At 42.8% G+C, this 18,707-nt stretch overlaps 2 protein-coding genes across 6 annotated transcripts in view; one reads left to right on the top strand and one right to left on the bottom strand.

Moving 5' to 3' along the window:
* KIF15 (kinesin family member 15) overlaps positions 1-11,987 on the bottom strand; it is a 77,759-nt gene extending 65,772 nt beyond the window's left edge. For 3 of the 5 annotated variants that reach the window (XR_006214750.1, XM_042978719.1, XM_042978720.1), the window contains exons 1-3: positions 11,909-11,986; positions 3,403-3,445; positions 2,477-2,660 (exon numbers count right to left, since the gene is read on the bottom strand). Coding sequence is in view for 4 of the 5 variants with exons in the window: in XM_042978719.1 (XP_042834653.1) it covers positions 2,477-2,660; positions 3,403-3,445; positions 11,909-11,927 (246 nt within the window). In the remaining variant the exon portion in view is untranslated. Of the gene's footprint in view, positions 1-2,476; positions 2,661-3,402; positions 3,446-11,908 lie in introns of all 5 variants that reach the window. The other 2 variants (XM_042978722.1, XM_042978721.1) reach the window with 2 other exon arrangements.
* A 117-nt stretch (positions 11,988-12,104) lies between these two features.
* KIAA1143 (KIAA1143 ortholog) lies at positions 12,105-18,426 on the top strand. Its single transcript, XM_007088390.3, has 3 exons — positions 12,105-12,296; positions 17,123-17,267; positions 17,953-18,426. The coding sequence occupies exons 1-3, from the start codon at positions 12,189-12,191 to the stop codon at positions 18,165-18,167; spliced, it is 468 nt and encodes a 155-aa protein (XP_007088452.1). The 5' UTR covers positions 12,105-12,188; the 3' UTR covers positions 18,168-18,426.
* Positions 18,427-18,707: the final 281 nt, after the last annotated feature.

Raw genomic sequence — 18,707 nt, 5'->3', positions numbered from 1 at the left:
CCTAAATTACATTCTAAAATATAACAATAAAAGCAGTGTGCTTAGACTTTACAACACTTGTGATAAAATAAAAATTGTATCCAGTATTGAAAAAAAGCTAAAACAACTAAGATGATAAAACATTAAACATAATTACGTCTACTAACCCCCATACAACGCTAGATTTAAAACTAACATCTAGAATCCATACAGAATTTTGTCGGCACATTACGTACAAATATTATATGGGTATTAGCATCTGATACATGGCCCTATGTGTTCTTCAGTGCTTTTCCCACAAGTTTGTACTAAATAATCAATACCTGATTTTTTGCTTTCATTTTTACACACATAAGTAGATGCAATCTTATCAACAGTGCAAGAATTCTTTTTTTTTTTTTTTTAATTTTTTTTTTTCAACGTTTATTTATTTTTGGGACAGAGAGAGACAGAGCATGAATGGGGGAGGGGCAGAGAGAGAGGGAGACACAGAATCGGAAACAGGCTCCAGGCTCTGAGCCATCAGCCCAGAGCCTGACGCGGGGCTCGAACTCATGGACCGAGAGATCGTGACCTGGCTGAAGTCGGACGCTTAACCGACTGCGCCACCCAGGCGCCCCAACAGTGCAAGAATTCTTAAACTTGCACTAATACAGTAGCCATGAGCCACATGTAACTATTGAGCACCTGAAACATGGCTACTCCAACTTGAGATTTATTATAAGTATAAAATATACACCAGGTTTAGAAGACTGAGCATGAATAAAAAGAATGGAAAATACCTCATTAATAATTTGCTTTATATTGATAACATGTTGAAAAGATATTTTAGATATACTGGGTTAAATAAAATATAGGATTAAAATTAAGTCTGGAGCACCTGGGCGGCTCAGCCAGTTAAGCATCCAACTCCTAATTTCAGCTCAGGTCATGATCCCACAGTTGTGAGATCGAGCCCTGCATCAGGCTCCATGCTGGGCACAGAGCCTGCTTAAGATTCTCTCTCTCCCCCAGTCCCTCCGAAAGGAAGGAAGGAGGGAGGAAAAGACAGAGGGAGGAAGGAAGGAAGGAAGGAAGGAAGGAAGGAAGGAAGGAAGGAAGGAAGGGTGAGTCTGCCTGTTTTTTTACTTTTTTTCAACATGACTACTAGAAAATTTAAAATTATATAGGTGGATAACTATATATTTCCATTGACCAGCCATGTCCTAGATGAAAAAAATCGAAGGATCCAAATGTCTCACTAAAAACATCCATGTGTATAAAGGAATAATCAAGATCTGTGATGTCTAATACACTAGTCATTAGCCATATGTGGCTATTTAAATTCAAATTAATTAAAATTAAACTTAAAAGTCAAGTCCTTAGACACACTAGCCACATTTCAAGTGCTCAACAGCCACATGCACTAGCATATCTGAGAAAATAAATTTTTAAAAGTTTTTTATTTTTTAAGTTTATTTACTTATTTTGAGAGAGAGAGAGAAGGAGAGAGAGAATCCCAAGCAGGTTCTGCACTGTCAGCATGGAGCCCCATGAAGGGCTCGAACTCACCAACTGTGAGATCATGACCTGAACCCAAATCAAGAGCTAGATGCCTAAGCCACTGAGCCACCAGGCGCCCCCTAAATTTTCAATTTTATTCAATCTTAATACATTCAAACTTAAATAGCCACATATGGCTAGGGGCTACTGTAACGGACAGTGCAGATATAGAACATTTCCCTCATTACAGAAAGTTCTAATGGATGGTGCTGACTAGATCTTAACTAAACTGTCCTGAATTAGAAAACCAGTTACTGACATCATAGTAATCTTAAACCTGTTACTCTCTGCTATGGACTGAACGTGTCTTCCCCAAAGTTCCTGTGTTGAAACCCTAACCCCCAGCGCCATGGTATTTGGACTTGGGGCTTTGGGGAGGTAATCAGACCATGAGGGTGGAGCACTAGTGAGGCGAGTAGTACCCTTCTAAGAAGAGACATGAGAGAACTGCTTTTTCTCTCTCTCCACAGTGAAAAGGCAGCTGTCTAAAAGCCAGCAAGCAGGTCCTTACCAGACACTAGATCTCCTGGCCTGGATCTTAGAATTCCCATCCCCAGAACAGTGAGAAATAAATGTTTGCTGTTTAAGCCCCCCTGTTTTTGAGATTTCTGTTACAGCAGCCACAACTAAGATACTCTCCCTAAACTAGGAAGCTGAACCATACTTATTATCAATCACCCAACTGGCTCTGAAAAATACACCTCCACTAACCCCCATCACTGGATGGTGAGAGAAAAGTAAAGCAGGCTGATCATTCTGGTACAAAGTTTGATGAAGGAAAAAAAAACCTAATAAAATTAAATTTAAAATATTTTAAAATCGATGACATCTAAAATATTTAATGTTTGAGCTTCCTTATCTGAGATCTATCAAACTAAAGAGACCAGAAATGAAATCCTCGCAAATCATAGAATCTTATCCAAAAGGAAAATGAAGTTTCCAAAATTATCATTACCTGAGTGGTGTGGATGTCTGCAACATGATCAAATGTGAAGGTCTTGGGCTCAGGGTTGGAGTGCAGCCGGAGAGTGGTAGAGGAGAGCACAGACAAACATAAGTTTTGCTCTCCATCAGCTGATCCAGAACCTTCTGTAGGTGGACGAATTCGCACAAAAACTTTGATGGCATCACCTTCATTACTAAAGACAAGAAATGTACCAGCCTAAGTTTACTGGAGAAAACTAAAAAAGGATCTGAGTCCCACACTGCCTGTAATGTTTCCATACTGAGATTCCCCAACAAAGCCCCCAACCTACTCACTTACATTCACCTCTTCTAGAAGTGTCGCACGTGACTCACACCCTTTACTGATTTGCTTCACGATACTCATCATCACAAGCTTTTACGTGAAATCAACTCAAAGGAAGTTGATTCCACGGAGCTCTAAGCATTGCTTGTCTCTGATTTCCCTCTTAACAGCCATAATAAAATAGTCACCCCAAGGGAGAATTACGTTACTGATTCCATCTTTTAGCCTGGAAGGTTAAGAGGATGGGGGGAGAGTTGGGGAAGAAGTGTGATGTTTCCAGATTTCCAGGTAGCTAAGAACTGAGCTTTATGCCGAAACAAGTATCCCTTACTTTGTTAAACGTTCTAAGAATACTACATCCGCATGGGTGGGGTACCCGAGTGCCTGATTGTTGATTTCGGCTCAGGTTATGATCTCACAGTTCGTGGGATGGAGCCCCACATCAGGCTCCTCACTGACAGCACAGAGCCTACTTGGGATTCTCTCTCTCCCTCTGCCCCTCTCTCTCTCTTTCTCCCCTCCCCTTCTCACATGCTCCCCCCCACCGTCTCTCAAAAATAAAAAAATAAACTTAAAAAAAATATATTACATCCCTAATTCTTTTGGTCTCAGTGACAATATTTTTTTCTTACCTTGGTTGGTTAGACTGACAGTTTGTCACATTGCGTAACTCAGCTAGAAAAACAGACAAGAAGTTATTACAGGCATTTAAAATTGCAGTATAGGGGCACCTGGGTGGCTCAGTTGTTTGGGTGATGGACTCTCGATTTTGGCTCAGGTCATGATCCCAGGGTCATAGGATCAAGCCCTGCATGGGGCTTGGCACTGAGCATGGACCCTGTTTGGAATTCTCTCTCTCTGTTCACATTCCCTGCCTCCACTCACGTTCTGTCTCCCAAAATAAATAAATAGACTTTAAAAAATTGCAATGTAAAATCCCATCCTTTTAAAAAAACATTTATTTGGGGGGGGGGGGGTGCACATGAGTGGGGGAGGTGCAAAGAAAGAGGGAGAGAGAATCCCAAGCAGGCTCTGTGCTGTCAGCACAGGGCTCAAACTTACAAACCCCGAAATCATGACCTGAGCTGAAATCAAGAATTGGCCACTTAAAGGGCACGTGGGTAGCTCAGTTGGTTAAGCGTCCGACTTCGGCTCAGGTCATGATCTCTCGGTCTGTGCGTTTGAGCCCCTTATCGGGCTCTGTGCTGACAAGCTCAGAGACTGGAGCTGCTTCAGATTCTGTGTCTCCCTCTCTCTCTTCCCCTCCCCCACTCACACTGTCTCTCTTTCTTTCTCTCTCAAAAATAAACATTAAAAATTAAAATTAAAAAAAAAAAAGAACTGGCTGCTTAACCAACTGAGCCACCCAGGTGCCCCTAAAAATCCAATTCTTATCTACCCTACTCTTCTATTGCTAACACTCCTCAGTCTCCTTGGCTCCCTGACCTTTTGACAGTGAGGCATTCTAGGGCTTAGGTCTCGATCTTCCTTCTCTTCTTTCCACATCCACTCCATTGGTGAGGACATCCAGGCTCATCGTTCTAAATGCTAAGTATGTGTTGATGAGTCCCAAATGTAAACCTTCTCCCTGGACCACTCTTTTGAGCAACAGACTCTCGCATCCAACTGCCAACCTGACATCTCCAGCTGGAGGCCCAATTGGCAACGTCTCAAATTTAAAATGTCCAAAACTGAATTTCTGATCACCCCACCCCTACCCTAAACATGCTTCTCCACCTTGATTAATGACAACTCCCATCTTTCAGTTGCTCAGGCCGAAAACCTTGGAGTTATCCCTCACCCCTTTCTTTCTCACGCTTCATATCCAACCTGTTAGCCAATCTTTGGCTCTACCTTCAAAATCCATCAAGAATCCTATAACTTCTGGTTAAATCCACTGCTATGACCACCATGACAGCAACATCACCTATTTGAGCTATTACAACAGTGTCTCTGTTTTTCTTTCTCTCACTCTCTCATTCCCCCAATTACCACCTATTTTCAATCTAGCAGGCAGAATTATTCTGCCAAAAAAGAAGCCAGAGATCAACTTCCAGCATGACTGCAAGAGGAACTATACTGACCCACTGTCCAGTGAAACTGGTAAAATAAAAAAATAAAAGCCACTTAAAGCCTCTAGAAACAGCCATAAAGGCAAACAGCAAATGAAAAAACATCTAGTCAAGATCACTGGAAATTTCACAAGAGAAGTGAGTGTCTATTGAACCAAGATGGCTCCCTCCCTCCCAGCTCAACGAGTTGGGAGTCGCCACTCCAGACTTTGCAGCTGAGAACACAGGGATCCTCCTCCCCCCACTCAGTTCCTACTTGGAGGGCTTTCTTCCCAGGAGCAGGTTACCAATTTCTCATCCAGCCTCCAGCCAGCTGCCTAAGTCTAAATCCCAGGTAAGTATGACTGAGAGGTGGGGGTTCCCTTCTTCCACCCAGCCTCCACTTGTGGAACGAGGCTCTACCTTGGACATAGTGTGCTGAGAACACTGGGGCCCTGACGACCCTTATTCTGGCTGGTGAGACAGTGTTTCTCCACTAGGAGAGGCAAGTCAAGAGGACCCCAGGCTGCTGCGGTGGGCACTCACGTGTGCACACGCGCGCGCACACACACACACACACCCTCCCACTCCCAACAAACACTCAGCAACTAGACCAGAGGTGTCACTCTGAAAGAACACTGTTGTTGTTCTCACCCCCAGCTCCAGAGCCTAGGATGAGAGATTTTGCCTCAGGGGAGAGACAGACCACAAAGAGATAGTTCCAAAGGAGCTGACTTCATTTCCAACAAAGCAAGGAGAAGTTCAAGCCCAATGGCACACTCAAGAACAGTGAAGGTTGTGGGGAGAAGCAATTAGGAGGAGATTCAATATTCAAACAAAACTTGCAGGCCTATTAATTTGCAGGTGAGGGGCGCCTGGGTGGCTCAGTCGGTTAAGCGTCCGACTTCAGCTCAGGTCACCATCTCGCGGTCCGTGAGTTGGAGCCCCACGTCGGGCTCTGGGCTGATGGCTCAGAGCCTGGAGCCTGCTTCCCATTCTGTGTCTCCCTCTCTCTCTGCCCCTCCCCCGTTCATGCTCTGTCTCTCTCTGTCTCAAAAATAAATAAACGTTAAAAAAAAATTAAAAAAAAAAATTGCAGGTGAGAACTGGGACCTAAGACAGCTGGAAGTGGCTTTACCGGGATGAGAACAAATATCAAACACAGACCTCAGAAACTTTTCCTTCAAAAGGGCAAGAATCTAATTGGACTGATTTATAAGGCAATATTCCAGGCATTGTTGGAAAACAACAGGGCAATCAGCTGGTATTCCTGAAGTTTAAGAGCTACGTGTGGTCAGGGAAAGAGGGAGAGATCCCCACCAAAACCACCAAAAGTCATCAGGGTGACTGTGGGCGTACCCAAAACTGGACTTCTCTGAGGAGCAACATCAAAGGCTTAACGTTGGGAGGGAAACAAATGTCACTAAAGCAATCCAGCCAGTTATTAAACAAACAGGCAAATAACCACCCCCAGAGGGTAGAAAGGCCAGTATCCAAAGTTGCTATAAATTTATTATCTAAGATGTTAAGTATCCAACAACAACAACAAAAAAATGACAAGGCATTCAAAGAAACAGGAAAGGATGACCCATAAACTATGAAAAACAAAAAAGAAAAAGAAGCTGGCAAGAGAAATTGCCTATGACAGCATCTAGATGTTGGGAGACCTCAAAGTCACCATTATAAACATGTTCACATTACTGAAGAAAATCATAATTAAAGGGTTAAAGGAATGATGACAATGTCCCATCAAATAGAGAATAGCAATAGAAATTATTCTGAAAAACTGAAACTCTGAAGTCCAAAAAGTACAATAACTGAAATAAAAACTCACTAGAAGGGCTCAACAGTATATTGGAACTGGTAGAAGAAAAAATAAGCAAACTCAAAGACAGATCAACAGAGATTATACAAGCCAAAGAACAAACAGATGAAGGAAAGTGAAGCAAGCCTCAGAAAAATGTGGGACACCATTCAGCACACCAACATAGGTGTAATGGGGAGTACCAGAAGGAGAGAAAAGCTAAATAGCAGGGAAAATTTTTCAAAGTATTTTAAAGCCAAAGACTTCTCAAACTCATTGAAAAAACAACATATACCTCCAGGAGGTTCAATGAATTCCAAACAGGGTAAACACAGTGATCCACAAACAGACACATTATCGTAAAAATGGTGAAGGCCAAAGAGAAGGAGAAAATCTTGAAAGCAGCAAGAGAAAAACAACTTGTTACTTATAAGCGAACCCAGTTACATGACCAGCTGACGTCTCACCATAACCGATGGAGGCCAGAAGGCATCTCAGAGAGAATTTGCTGCTAGCAGACCCATGTTTCAAGAGATGGTAAAGGTGGGGCGCCTGGGTGGCTCAGTTGGTTAAGTGTCCCACTCCTGGTTTCAGTTCATGTCATGATCTCACGGTTCTTGGGTCACAGTTCTAAATGCTAAGTGTATGTTGACGAGTCCCACATTTAAACTTTCTCCCTGGACCACTCTCTTGAGCACCAGATTCTCACATCTAACTGCCTACCTGACATATCCACGTCAATATCAAAAAAAGGGGGTGAGAGGGAATAGAACTACATAGGAGTAAGGTTTATATCATTGGAATTAAGCTAGTATAAACCCAAAGCTAATTCTGATAAAACGTGCATGTTAGGGGCACCTGGGGGGCTCAGTCAAACATCCAACTCTTGATCCTCACTCAGTACTTGATCTCAGGGTGGTGAGTTCAAGGCCTGCATTGGGCTCCACACTGGGCATGAAGCCTACCTTAAATTAATTAGAATGTTAGGATATGCATTTAAACTTTTAAAAAGCTTTAAAAAAAAAGCAGTAAAGGAAGAACAGAGGAACATAAAAGATGTGAGATACGTAGAAAACAAGAAGTAAAATGGCAGATGTAAATCCAACTGTATCAATAACAACATGCCAATGGATTAAATAACCCAATTAAAAGGCAGAGACTGTCAGACTAATGAAAACATGCTCCAACTATATACTATCTACAGCAAACACACTTTAGATTCAAAGATAAAAATACACTGAAAGTAAAAGAATTAAAAACGGTATCTCACCTAAACCAAAATTGGACAAAACAACAACAAATGTTGAGAAAAAGATAAATGAGATAAAGAGGGACATTTTATGGGGGCAGCAGGGTGGCTCAGTTGGTTAAGCATCTGACTTTTCAGCTCAGGCCATGATCTCGCGGCTCGGGAGTTCCAGCCCCGCGTGGGGCTCTGTGCTGACATCTCAGAGTCTGCAGCCTGCTTCAGATTCTGTCTCCCTCTCTCTCTGCCCCTCCCTGCTCGCACTCTGTCTCTCTCTCAAAAATAAAACATTAAAAAAAAAATTTTAAAGAGGGACATTTTATAATGATACAAAGGTCAACCCCTCAGGATAACACAAATACAAACATATATTCACCTAATATCAGATCACCAAAATACACAAAGTGAAAACTGACAGAAGAGTAGGGAGAAATAGAGAATTCAACAATAGCAGCTGGAGATTTCAGTACGCCACTCTGAATAATCAAGAAAAGAGTAGATGTTACTTAGGGCTGGGGGTGGGGGGATAAGGAGGTGGGAAGGGTGAGGACTGAAGGTATGAGATTTCTTTGAGGTGACCAAAATGTCCTAATGGACGATGCTGATAGTTCCACATTATCTGTGAATATACTAAAAACCGTTTTGCACTTTATAGGTGTGGATTGTATTGTATCTGACTTACATCTCAAACTGTTTAAAAAAAAAAAAAAAGTCAGACATCAGTACTAAATGCAATGAAGGATCTGGTCCTAGAGAAAAACTATGAAAGTAGATTATTGGACAATGGATAAAAGTAAGATACGGACTGTGGATTAGACAAGAGTGCTATATCAATGTAAACTTTCTTGATAACTGCAATGTGATTAGTCAACAGAATATACCTGTTTTTAGAAATCACTCACTGATAAAGTATACATATTTACTCACTGGTAAAGGTATATCATGTCCCCATTTTACTCTCAAATGGCTCATAAAAAATATGTATACATACACACACACACACACACACACACACACACACAATTGGGAGGGTAAGAGAGGAGGGAGAAAGAATGATAAAGCAGATGTGGCAAAATGGAAAGTGGTCACTATGGGTAAAGAATATTATGCAAGATTTCTTTGTACTACTCTCACAATTTTTCCATAAATTATAGCAAAATTAAAAGTTATTTTTTATTATTTTTTCTTTTTTTTTAAAGCTGCTATTCTTGTGGATGTCTTTTTTTTTTTTTTAATGTTTATTTATTTTGAGAGAGAGACAGAGGATGAGTTGGGGAAGAGGAGAGAGAAAGGGAAACACAGAATACGAAGCACACTCCAGGTTCTGAGCTGTCGGCACAGAGCCTGACAGGGGGCTCGAACCCACAAACCATGAGATCATGACCTAAGCCGAAGTCAAACACCTAACTGACAGAGCCACCCAGGCGCCTCTAAAAGTTATTTTTTAGGGGCGCCTGGGTGGCTCCATCGGTTGAGCATCCAACGGGCTCAGGTCATGATCTCACGTTTCGGGGGCTTGAGCCCCGTGTCGGGCTCTGTGTTGACAGCTCAGAGCCTGGAAGTTGCTTCAGATTCTGTGTCTCCCTCTCTCTCTGCCCCTCCTCCACTCTCTCTCTCTCTCCCTCAAAAATAAATACAACGTTAAAAAAAAGTAAAAACAAAAATACAAAACTCTGCAGTGGTTGTCCATCTCAGTCGGAGTAGGCAAAGTTCTTAAAACAGCCTTACAGGACCGGACATGATCTAGGGCCCCTGCCTCCCCCGTCACCACCTCCACAACTCGTTTCCTATTACACTCCTTGCTCCAGTACAACCAAACTAGATTTCTTGTTATTTCTAGAACATGCCACCCTTTGGGACCTTTACACGTGTTGTACCTTCTGCCTGTAACATTTTGGGGGGGATTTACTCAAGTATTGTGTTCTCAAGTATTGACTTTGGGGATTTACTCAAGTATTTAGTCAAGTATGGGTCAAGTATTCCATGACCTTGAATTATGGGAAACACCAGCTTATCTCCATACACACCCACCCAATTATCTATCACTCTAACTCCCCTTCTGGGGCCTGTTTTCCCTCAAGGGACTTACAGTCATCAAAATATATATTAGTTTACTCTCTTTCTCTTCCAAATGAACTGTAAAGCATTATCTAGAGCAGTGCCTGACACACTGTGAACACTCAATAAACTTTGAATAAATAAATACTAGGACATCAGTTAAAAAAAAAAAAAACACCTTAATTTCTATTCTTCCTATTCTGCTTATTTCTATTCTTAATTTTGTTTTAATTTTTTTAATGTTTATTTATTTTTGAGACAGAGAGACAGAGCACGAATGGGGGAGGGGCAGAGAGAGAGGGAGACACAGAATCGGAAGCAGGCTCCAGGCTCTGAGCCATCAGCCCAAAGCCCGATGCGGGGCTCGAACTCACGGACCGCGAGATCGTGACCTGAGCTGAAGTCGGACGCTTAACCGACTGAGCCACCCAGGCGCCCCTATTCTTAATTTCATAGCACAGAAGCTCAAAGTAAATATTCACACAGAACAACTGTTCTGGAAACTACCCTTGGCAGCTATATCCCCTCAAGCAGATGAAGATCTGTGAAGTGGGAAATACATCAGATTGCCCAGTTCCCCACCTGCCCTTCCTTCGCAGCTTCTCCAAGAGTTGGCAGCAAAGAAATAGTCCCTGTGTAGCTTTGGCAAAAGTAACAGTGGTGGGGAGCACTGCCTGAGTTCCCCAAGTCCTGCTCCAGACCTCTGGACTCCTGGGAATGCAAGCAGCACTTGGGATGTCCTCAACCTTGACGTTGTTAAGAGACTTCAAGGAACATAAGCGTTTCCCATGGAAATCACCATTTTCACACAAGAGAGCTGTGAATACCCTTGTTCCCATCACTTACAGATAGGTCAGAGTCCTTTCATAGACAGTGACACACAGATGTCACTTTCCATTATGTAAACAGATGCTCTAATTTTATCACAGGTTATCAACTCTCTCGTTTGAGTCCAGATTTACAGAATACCATGGTTGTGCAGAACGCACACTGAACATTTCACTCCACAAATGAACCAATGTGCGCGCTAATATTCCCTGCATACTGAAAATGACAAGAGAAACATTTCAGATGGAAAAAGAGAGCACACTGTGATGACCTAAAAAGTTAACGAAAACAACAAATCCATCAGAAAACAATTACAACTGACAGCTGCAAGCGTTAATGTTGTTGGAAGTCTCGTCAACGACCACAAATTCAGTTTCTTCAATCTTCTAACATCGGCCTCTCCTCATTACCATTCATACCACTCACCAAGATCCATCGAATTAGCTCAAAATCTAATCCTTAAAGGATTAGGCAATGTAAGACATGGGGCACGTACACGAGAACGCCAAAGGACGATTAGTGAAAACTGGAGGGTTTATCAAAATCGGCAGTGCTCCTCTCCAAAGTTAAAAGGAAGAAACGGAACGGGTCCCCTTGAGAAGAAAAGAGGAATTTGTGATAATAGAAGGACATCCTGTGCTTATCTGAAATTGTACAGCAGGCCCTCCAGAAGGCAAAGACGTGCTTGGAGCATGAAAAGTTCTCCCATTCAGGACAGTCAGTAACGTGGAAACACGCAGAAGGTGGTGAGAGCCTGGGCCGACCTCAGGCAAGGATACTTAGAGACAGCCCCGGTCGGGACACGGGAATAGGGCAGCGACGAAACGACAGAACCGAGAACGGGAAGGAAGAACCAGCAGGTCGCTGGACGTCAAGCTCCTGGAGGGCTCTCCGGTTCCCTGCTCAGCCCAAGCGCCTAGAACTGTGCCTGGCTTGTGGCGTGGGCCCAATACACAGAGACAAGGGATGATAGCTGTTCGAGCCGCGTTTTGACTGCGGGTCCGAGAGAGGTCCCAAACGCCCCGCGACGCTAGGTCCGCTTCTGCCCTTCACGCCCAGCCGGGAACCCTGCGGGCGGCTGGGGCTTGCCGTCCTGCACAGTTGCATTTGGGGGCGGAGACAGGGTCACGAAGCCGGAGCTCTTTACTTACTTTTGCAGCCGGGCGCCATGGCGCCCTCACGCCTCGATCCCAAGACCAATGCAGCGGATACCCCCACCTCCAGCCGCGCAGCGCGCCGGGATTCCGAACGCTCAAGATGGCCGCAAATTTGAATTTGGCGCTCCGGTCGGACGTTGACGCCAGCAAGGGGGCTGCCATGTTGCCCGGCCTCCGGTCAGGGGGCGGGGACTGCGTGACGTCACGAGCAGGCGCCATAACCAATGTACACTCTCAAGCGGGCCCAGGGAACCTGTCTTTTCCCGGGACAGCCATGAGCAAGCGGAACCAGGTTTCGTACGTGCGGCCAGCCGAGCCGGCGTTCCTGGCCCGCTTCAAAGAGAGGGTCGGCTACAAAGAAGGGCCCACCGTGGAGACCAAGGTGAGCCCAGGGCAGTTGCGTTACCGGAGAAACGCTGCCCTCCCGCTACTTCCGGCTTCTGCCTGGACTTGAAGGCCTGCCTGGCAGTGACGGGTCCCTCCCCTCACCTGCGCCCAGCCCCTAATCTGGGTGGGCTTCAGTCCCCAGGCTGGTCCTCTTCAAACTACTACAGCCTCTTATACCCAGGAAGATATTTGTCGTTTTTCGTAGTGCTGTTGTATTCTTGAAAATGACTGGACCCAGGTAAAGCGCCTCGTCCTTGGTAGATGGTTAAGAAAGATCACTTTTCTCTCTCTTACTTGCTTATCCCAAAACCTGTAGTTAGCAGGATGGGTGGTAGCGTAGTCTCGTTTTCCAGATAAAGTTACTGAAGGCCGCTCGATCAAATGACCTGATGTCCTAGACCTGGAGTCTGGATCTTTGGAAGAATGCCCTGGATCTATTGTTATGCTTTATTGTTTAACAACCACACCTCCCTCCTCCTTCTCCCCACCAAAAGTATGTTTAAGAATATTTTGGATCTAAGTAGAAGAGGAGCTTTAGGAAAGAGCAGTCCCTCTATAGTTTAAGGATAGAGATCAGTGGGAGTCAACTTCTGAGCCCTCCCAGGCTTCAGCCCTAACTGGTTCACGCCAAAACCTGCCCTATCTCTTTCAGTAGGAAGAGACTATTATGCTTAGGGGATGTGTGGAGAAATAAAGAATTTACTTAACATTCTGTGTCTGGCACTTTCACTAATACCCGCCCCTCAAGTCACTTAAGAGTTTAGTAAAGGAAACAAGATTGACTTGTGTGAAATTACTCAATCCAATGAGAATATGCTAAGTCCAGGCATTGTGAAAGAAAATGAAAGAACACAGAGCCAAAGCATAAGAGACTGTTAAAACTGAGAATAAACTGAGGGTTGATGGGGGGTGGGAGGGAGGGTATTGAGGAGGGCACCTTTTGGGATGGGTATTGAGGAGGGCACCTTTTGGGATGAGCACTGGGTGTTGTATGGAAACCAATTTGACAGTAAATTTCATATATTAAATAAATAAATAAATAAATAAATAAACATTAAAAAATAATAAAAAATAAAAATAAATTAATTAATTAAAAACAAAACAAAACAAAACCTTCTTCGCTGCTTCGTCTCTGCCTTCACAGGTCACCACCTCTGTGAACCTCTTCAAAGCTCCTACAAATACTTTTCCTCTGTTCACTTTGTCCATATCTGTGATATTCATCTTTTTGCATTGCAACTACTTGCTTTCCTGTGATTGTCACCACTAAATCAAACTCTCTGAGTTAGTATCTTAATCTTTCTGTATTTTCCTAGCACCTGGCACAGTGCCTGGACCAAATAGTAGGTGACCAGTTCTGTTGACTGTGCTTATCATCAGGCAAGGCTTCAAGAGGAAGGGATAACTTAGATTGAATCTTGAGCATGGGTAGGTCAGCAGGTAGAGATGGAAGGAAGGGTGGATAAAGGTGTAAAGATGGTGAGTGAGCGGGGCATCTGGCTGACTCAGTCAGTGGAGCATGCGACTCTTGATCTCAGGGTTGTAGGTTCGAGCCCCATGTTGGGTGTAGAGATGACTTAAAAGTAAAATCTTTAAAAAAAAAAAAAGATGGTAAAGCATGGACTGTGTGATTGAGGAACCGGTTGGAGAGAAAGCCATATGGACTATTCACTTGGCAACAAGGAGCCATTCTTGGTTAGAGAGAATTTGATCAGGGAGTGACGGATCCCCAGGACCAAAAACGGTGATGATGACACAAAGGATGAGATTTGAGAAAACAGATATGGATTCATCAATGAGGAGACTATGAAACCTAATTTTATAGTTTGTTTGAAGTCCTTGTGATGATCATGTGTGTGTAGTTAACACCCTGAAGATTCTAGCTGGGAATGCTGTTTTAGGAGAACCTGGGGTGGGGGTGGTACTTTCCAACTCATATCAGTGACTTAAACTTATGCAAGAGACTTTTCCACAGAAAAATACCCCTATGTTTCTGTGTTTGAGAAACCAACTGCACTCTTAATCAGGTTGGCAATATAATCATCAATCTAGTCATCTAGTCAATCTAGTAATCTAGTTAACAAAAAGAAGAGTTTCATGGGAAATCATTATATAGTCAAGTTAAATTACCTTATTCACGGGGCGCCTGGGTGGCGCAGTCGGTTGAGCGTCCGACTTCAGCCAGGTCACGATCTCACGGTCCGTGAGTTCGAGCCCCGCGTCAGGCTCTGGGCTGATGGCTCGGAGCCTGGAGCCTGTTTCCGATTCTGTGTCTCCCTCTCTCTCTGCCCCTCCCCCGTTCATGCTATGTCTCTCTCTGTCCCAAAAATAAATTAAAAAACGTTGAAAAAAAAAAAATTAAAAAAAAAAAAAAATTACCTTATTCACCTTCTTGAGAGTCAATTCAGGAGTGGCTTTGAACAACCACTGTTTCTTTAACCATTTCTCTTATTTTCCAGCCAGTCGTATAAACAAAAAGAGAAGTCAGAATTAATGATTCTCAGTCTAATAAACACCAGGAATTTTTTTAAAGATTTTATTTCTAAGTAACCTCTGCACCCATTGTGGGACTTGAACTCACAACCTCAAGATTAAGAGTCGCATACTCCACCTATTGAAGCAGCCAGGCACCCCAGGATTTATTTTATTTCACTGTCCCATTTCCTTGGTTAAAAATACTTACTGGGGCTCCTGGGTGGCTCAGTTGGTTAAGCATCTGACTTGGGCTCGGGTCATGATCTCACAGTTCATGAGTTTTGAGCCCCACATCGGGCTCTGTGCTCAGAGCGTGGAGTCTGCTTCGGATTCTATGTCTCCCTCTCTCTCTGTCCCTCCCCTGCTCGTGCTCCGTCTCTCTCTCTCTCTCTCAAAAATAAATAAACATTTAAAAATTTTAGTACTAATTACCTACTAGTTTGTGATCATTTATTGGAAACTTTCAGAAAAAAATAATGCAAAACTAATGAATAATCAGTGAACTAACATGGATATTATTAAAGAGAATGCACTTGTGAAGTGATCGAGCAGATTTGGGATGTAGACAAAATGAGCGAATTTGCCTGTAACTTGCCGGCCAGGGCTTTCAGGTTCATCATTTTTCATCCTATTAGTCATTCATGAATAGATCAACAAATACTTCTTGAGCCCCTGCTGTTTGCCAGGCTCTGAGCCTCTAGAACGTCAAAGGAACTCACCTAGCAGAACCAGATAGAAAAATATTGGCAACTCAGTATGGTACATGTACCCTATGAGCTATGCACAGTGTGAGAAGGAAGACAAGGTGAGATCAGGAAAGTACTTCTAAAGAATCTAAGTCTAGAAGGCAGCTTGAGCAGGTATACATCAGGGGCAGTGGGGCTTTCTAGGCACTAGGAACTGGTGCAGAGATAGGGGAGGCAAAGGAGCTAATATGGTCATGTGTCTGCAGTCCTCCAACCCGGCTGGAGTCCAGAGGCCATGAGTGTGGTGTAGGAGAAAGCTCTGTTTCTAGGCCAGGTGCCGTAGGGCTTTGTTGCCTTGTCTAGGAGACAAGGAAGGCTCTGTGAGAGGTGCAGTAACAAGTTATTTGAATAATGTGCGGTGCATGCACATACCTTTCAACCCAGCAACTCCACTTCCAGGAATTTATCTTACACATGAGTTCACAAAATTGAACAAAAATAAGTGCATAGTAGAAAAAGTAAATAAAAATGTGTGCATAGTGGAAAAAACTAGAAACAACCAAAATTTTTACGTACAGGGTACTGGTCAAATAAACCACGAGATGACCATATATATAATTAAATACTAGGCAGTGGTTTTTAAAATACAGAATTTCATATTAACAGATAATTCCAAGGTGCTATACAAAGATTATTTTTGAGTAAAAAAGTTGGGGTGCAGGGTGCCTGAGCGGCTCAGTTGGTTAAGCATCCGACTCTTGGTTTCAGTTCAGGTTATGATCTCACAGTTCAGGAGTTCAAGCCCCGAGTCAGGCTCTGCACTGACGGTACAGAGCCGGCTTGGGATTCTCTCTCTCCCTCTCTGCCCCCTACCCCACATGCGCGCGTGCGTGAGCTCTCTCTCCTTCTCTCCCTCTCTCTCTCTCAAATAAACTTAAAAAAAAGAAGTTGGAGGAGTGGGGCTTTTATGGTAGCTGACATTTTTTGAAAATGAATCAACTGACCCAAGGTTACCGCTTGTAATGTGTATAGTGAGTACATGTTTTCTGTTGGTATTCTCTGTACTTTTATGTTTGGGAAATTTCATAAAGAAAAGAAATCAAGTCCCATAGTATGTACAGTTTTCTTTTTGCATACAGAATGTTTTCCATACTTCCATATTTTTATACACTTAGGAAATGGCTGTAGGATACCCACCTGACTGAAGCTGTCAGACGGGAGGAGAGATAATCAGAGGTGGAAGAACACCTTTTACTTGCTGCCTTCTGTACTTCGGCGTTGATTATTTTTTGTCTAACTTTGAGAAGAGATGGAAGTGAAAACAGTTGGTGAAGAGCAGACAGAATTGATGTGGTTCAGCACTGCCCCGAGTCGGCTGGGTGGGCAGTACTTGAAGCAGAGGGCCCCTGACACTGGGAACTGTGAGCTGGGGTCCTGCTGAGATGGAAATTAATCCCTGTGGGCAGGCACTTCAGGGTAACTGGCAGGTGGATCTCTTCCCTAGTGTGGCAGGGTTAGGCTCTTAAGAGTTACTTGGAAATTCACTGCCAAACACATTTTGTCAATAAAGTTACCCAACTCCCTTAGTAATCACGGTGTCTCATGGTTGTATTTGGTTCAAGGTCAGACGTCTGCATGTGGTGTTTGTGTTTTCCCCTAGAGAATCCAGCTTCAGCTCCCAGATGAAGATGGTGATCACAGTGACAAAGAAGATGAACAGCCCCAAGTGGTGATTTTAAAAAAGGGAGACTTGTCAGCTGAAGAAGTCATGAAAATTAAAGCAGAAATAAAGGCTGCCAAAGCAGGTATGTCTGGAAGTAATCTGATTTTTTTTTTTCTAACAATTTAAGGAGGCTGACATACGAAACTATCTTATGTAATAGTATGGTATGTTTGAAGGAGACGGTCCTAGGTTCACACTTCAGCTGTAACACTCACCAGATGTGTGATCATGAACAAGGTATTTCACCTCTCAGCCTCAGTTCCCTCATCAGTAAAATGGAGACAATAATGATTGGTACCTACTTTATTGGGTTGTTACAAGGATAAAGTGCAAATTTAAATTAAAACATCCTGTTTAAAAAAAAAAAAGTGGTTAGGTTTACAAATTAGTCAACAGAGGTGTATTTATTTAATCAGTGCCTGAACTGCGGTACGCTACATGGTATGTTTTTCATTATTCCTAAATATTAATTACATTGCTTTAAGGAAAAATGCTAGAGTTCAAAACAATCACTTTTCAAAACACTTCAAAATACAGCCAGATTATAACTAATTGGGGACTGGCAGTGTTATGGAATACTTCACAGGAAGTGAGTTTTTATTAAGTGACTGCCCATCTTGTGGGTATGTAGCTAGAAGCAGTGGAGAAGACCAGATCGAATGGACTCAGGACATCTTTAAATACCATCTGAGATTTTTCTTGCCATTTGACTCTCCAATAAAGGCAAAATGAGAGAAGAAAGTTCTTTAACTTTGTCTTTGCTGCAGATGAAGAGCCGGCTATTGCTGATGGAAGAATCATGTATCGAAAACCAGTCAAGCGTTCCTCAGATGAAAAATATTCAGGTCTAACAGCAAGCTCAAAAAAGAAAAAGGCAAATGAAGGTCAAATAAATAAGCAGGACTCCGTTAAAAAGAACTCACAAAAGCAAATCAAGAACAGTTCCCTCCTTTCTTTTGACAATGAAGATGAAACTGAATAAGTGTAAATATTTTGGACTTGGTCTTCCTTTAGAGTATATGGGGTATTTTTTAAAATGGCATCTTTTTCCTATTTAAAGATAATACAAGTTCATTACAGAAAATTTAGAAAATTCGGAAAAAATGTATGATAAAAACTTTGTTTATCAATACCCCTTTGACATGATGCAAACTCTGTAGATATTACCAACTATTAACATTTTGGAACTTCCATGTGTGGGGCATGTATGTGTGTATGTAAATTATATTTTTTAAACAAAACTGGGATTATGTTGTGCATATTAATCTGTCCTGCATGTTACATGTCGTTATGAGTGTTTTTCCTGATCAGTAAAATTCAAAAACTTAACATAATTGCTATTGAGAATTTTGTCATCTAATGATTTTGTCATTAAATGACAAAATCTTCAGTATCTTCATGAGCAGAAGCCCACTTCGGATGAGGAAGATGATAATGTGGCTAGTTAAGAATACTCCCCCAGCTCCTGCCAAAGGTAGCCGTATAACAGCCCCGGCAATTTTAGAGATAGAAGTGGGTCTTG

The sequence above is a fragment of the Panthera tigris genome, chromosome A2 (genome assembly GCF_018350195.1).
Source record: "Panthera tigris isolate Pti1 chromosome A2, P.tigris_Pti1_mat1.1, whole genome shotgun sequence".
NCBI classification, from domain to species: domain Eukaryota; kingdom Metazoa; phylum Chordata; class Mammalia; order Carnivora; family Felidae; genus Panthera; species Panthera tigris.
This window is presented reverse-complemented; position numbering and strand designations above follow the sequence as displayed.

Coding starts and splice junctions, on each gene's coding strand:
- KIAA1143 (XM_007088390.3), top strand. CDS start 12,189: ATGAGCAAGCGGAACCAGGTTTCGTACGTGCGGCCAGCCGAGCCGGCG. Junction 12,297..17,122: donor GGCCCACCGTGGAGACCAAG/GTGAGCCCAGGG, acceptor GTTTTCCCCTAG/AGAATCCAGCTTCAGCTCCC. Junction 17,268..17,952: donor AATAAAGGCTGCCAAAGCAG/GTATGTCTGGAA, acceptor TCTTTGCTGCAG/ATGAAGAGCCGGCTATTGCT.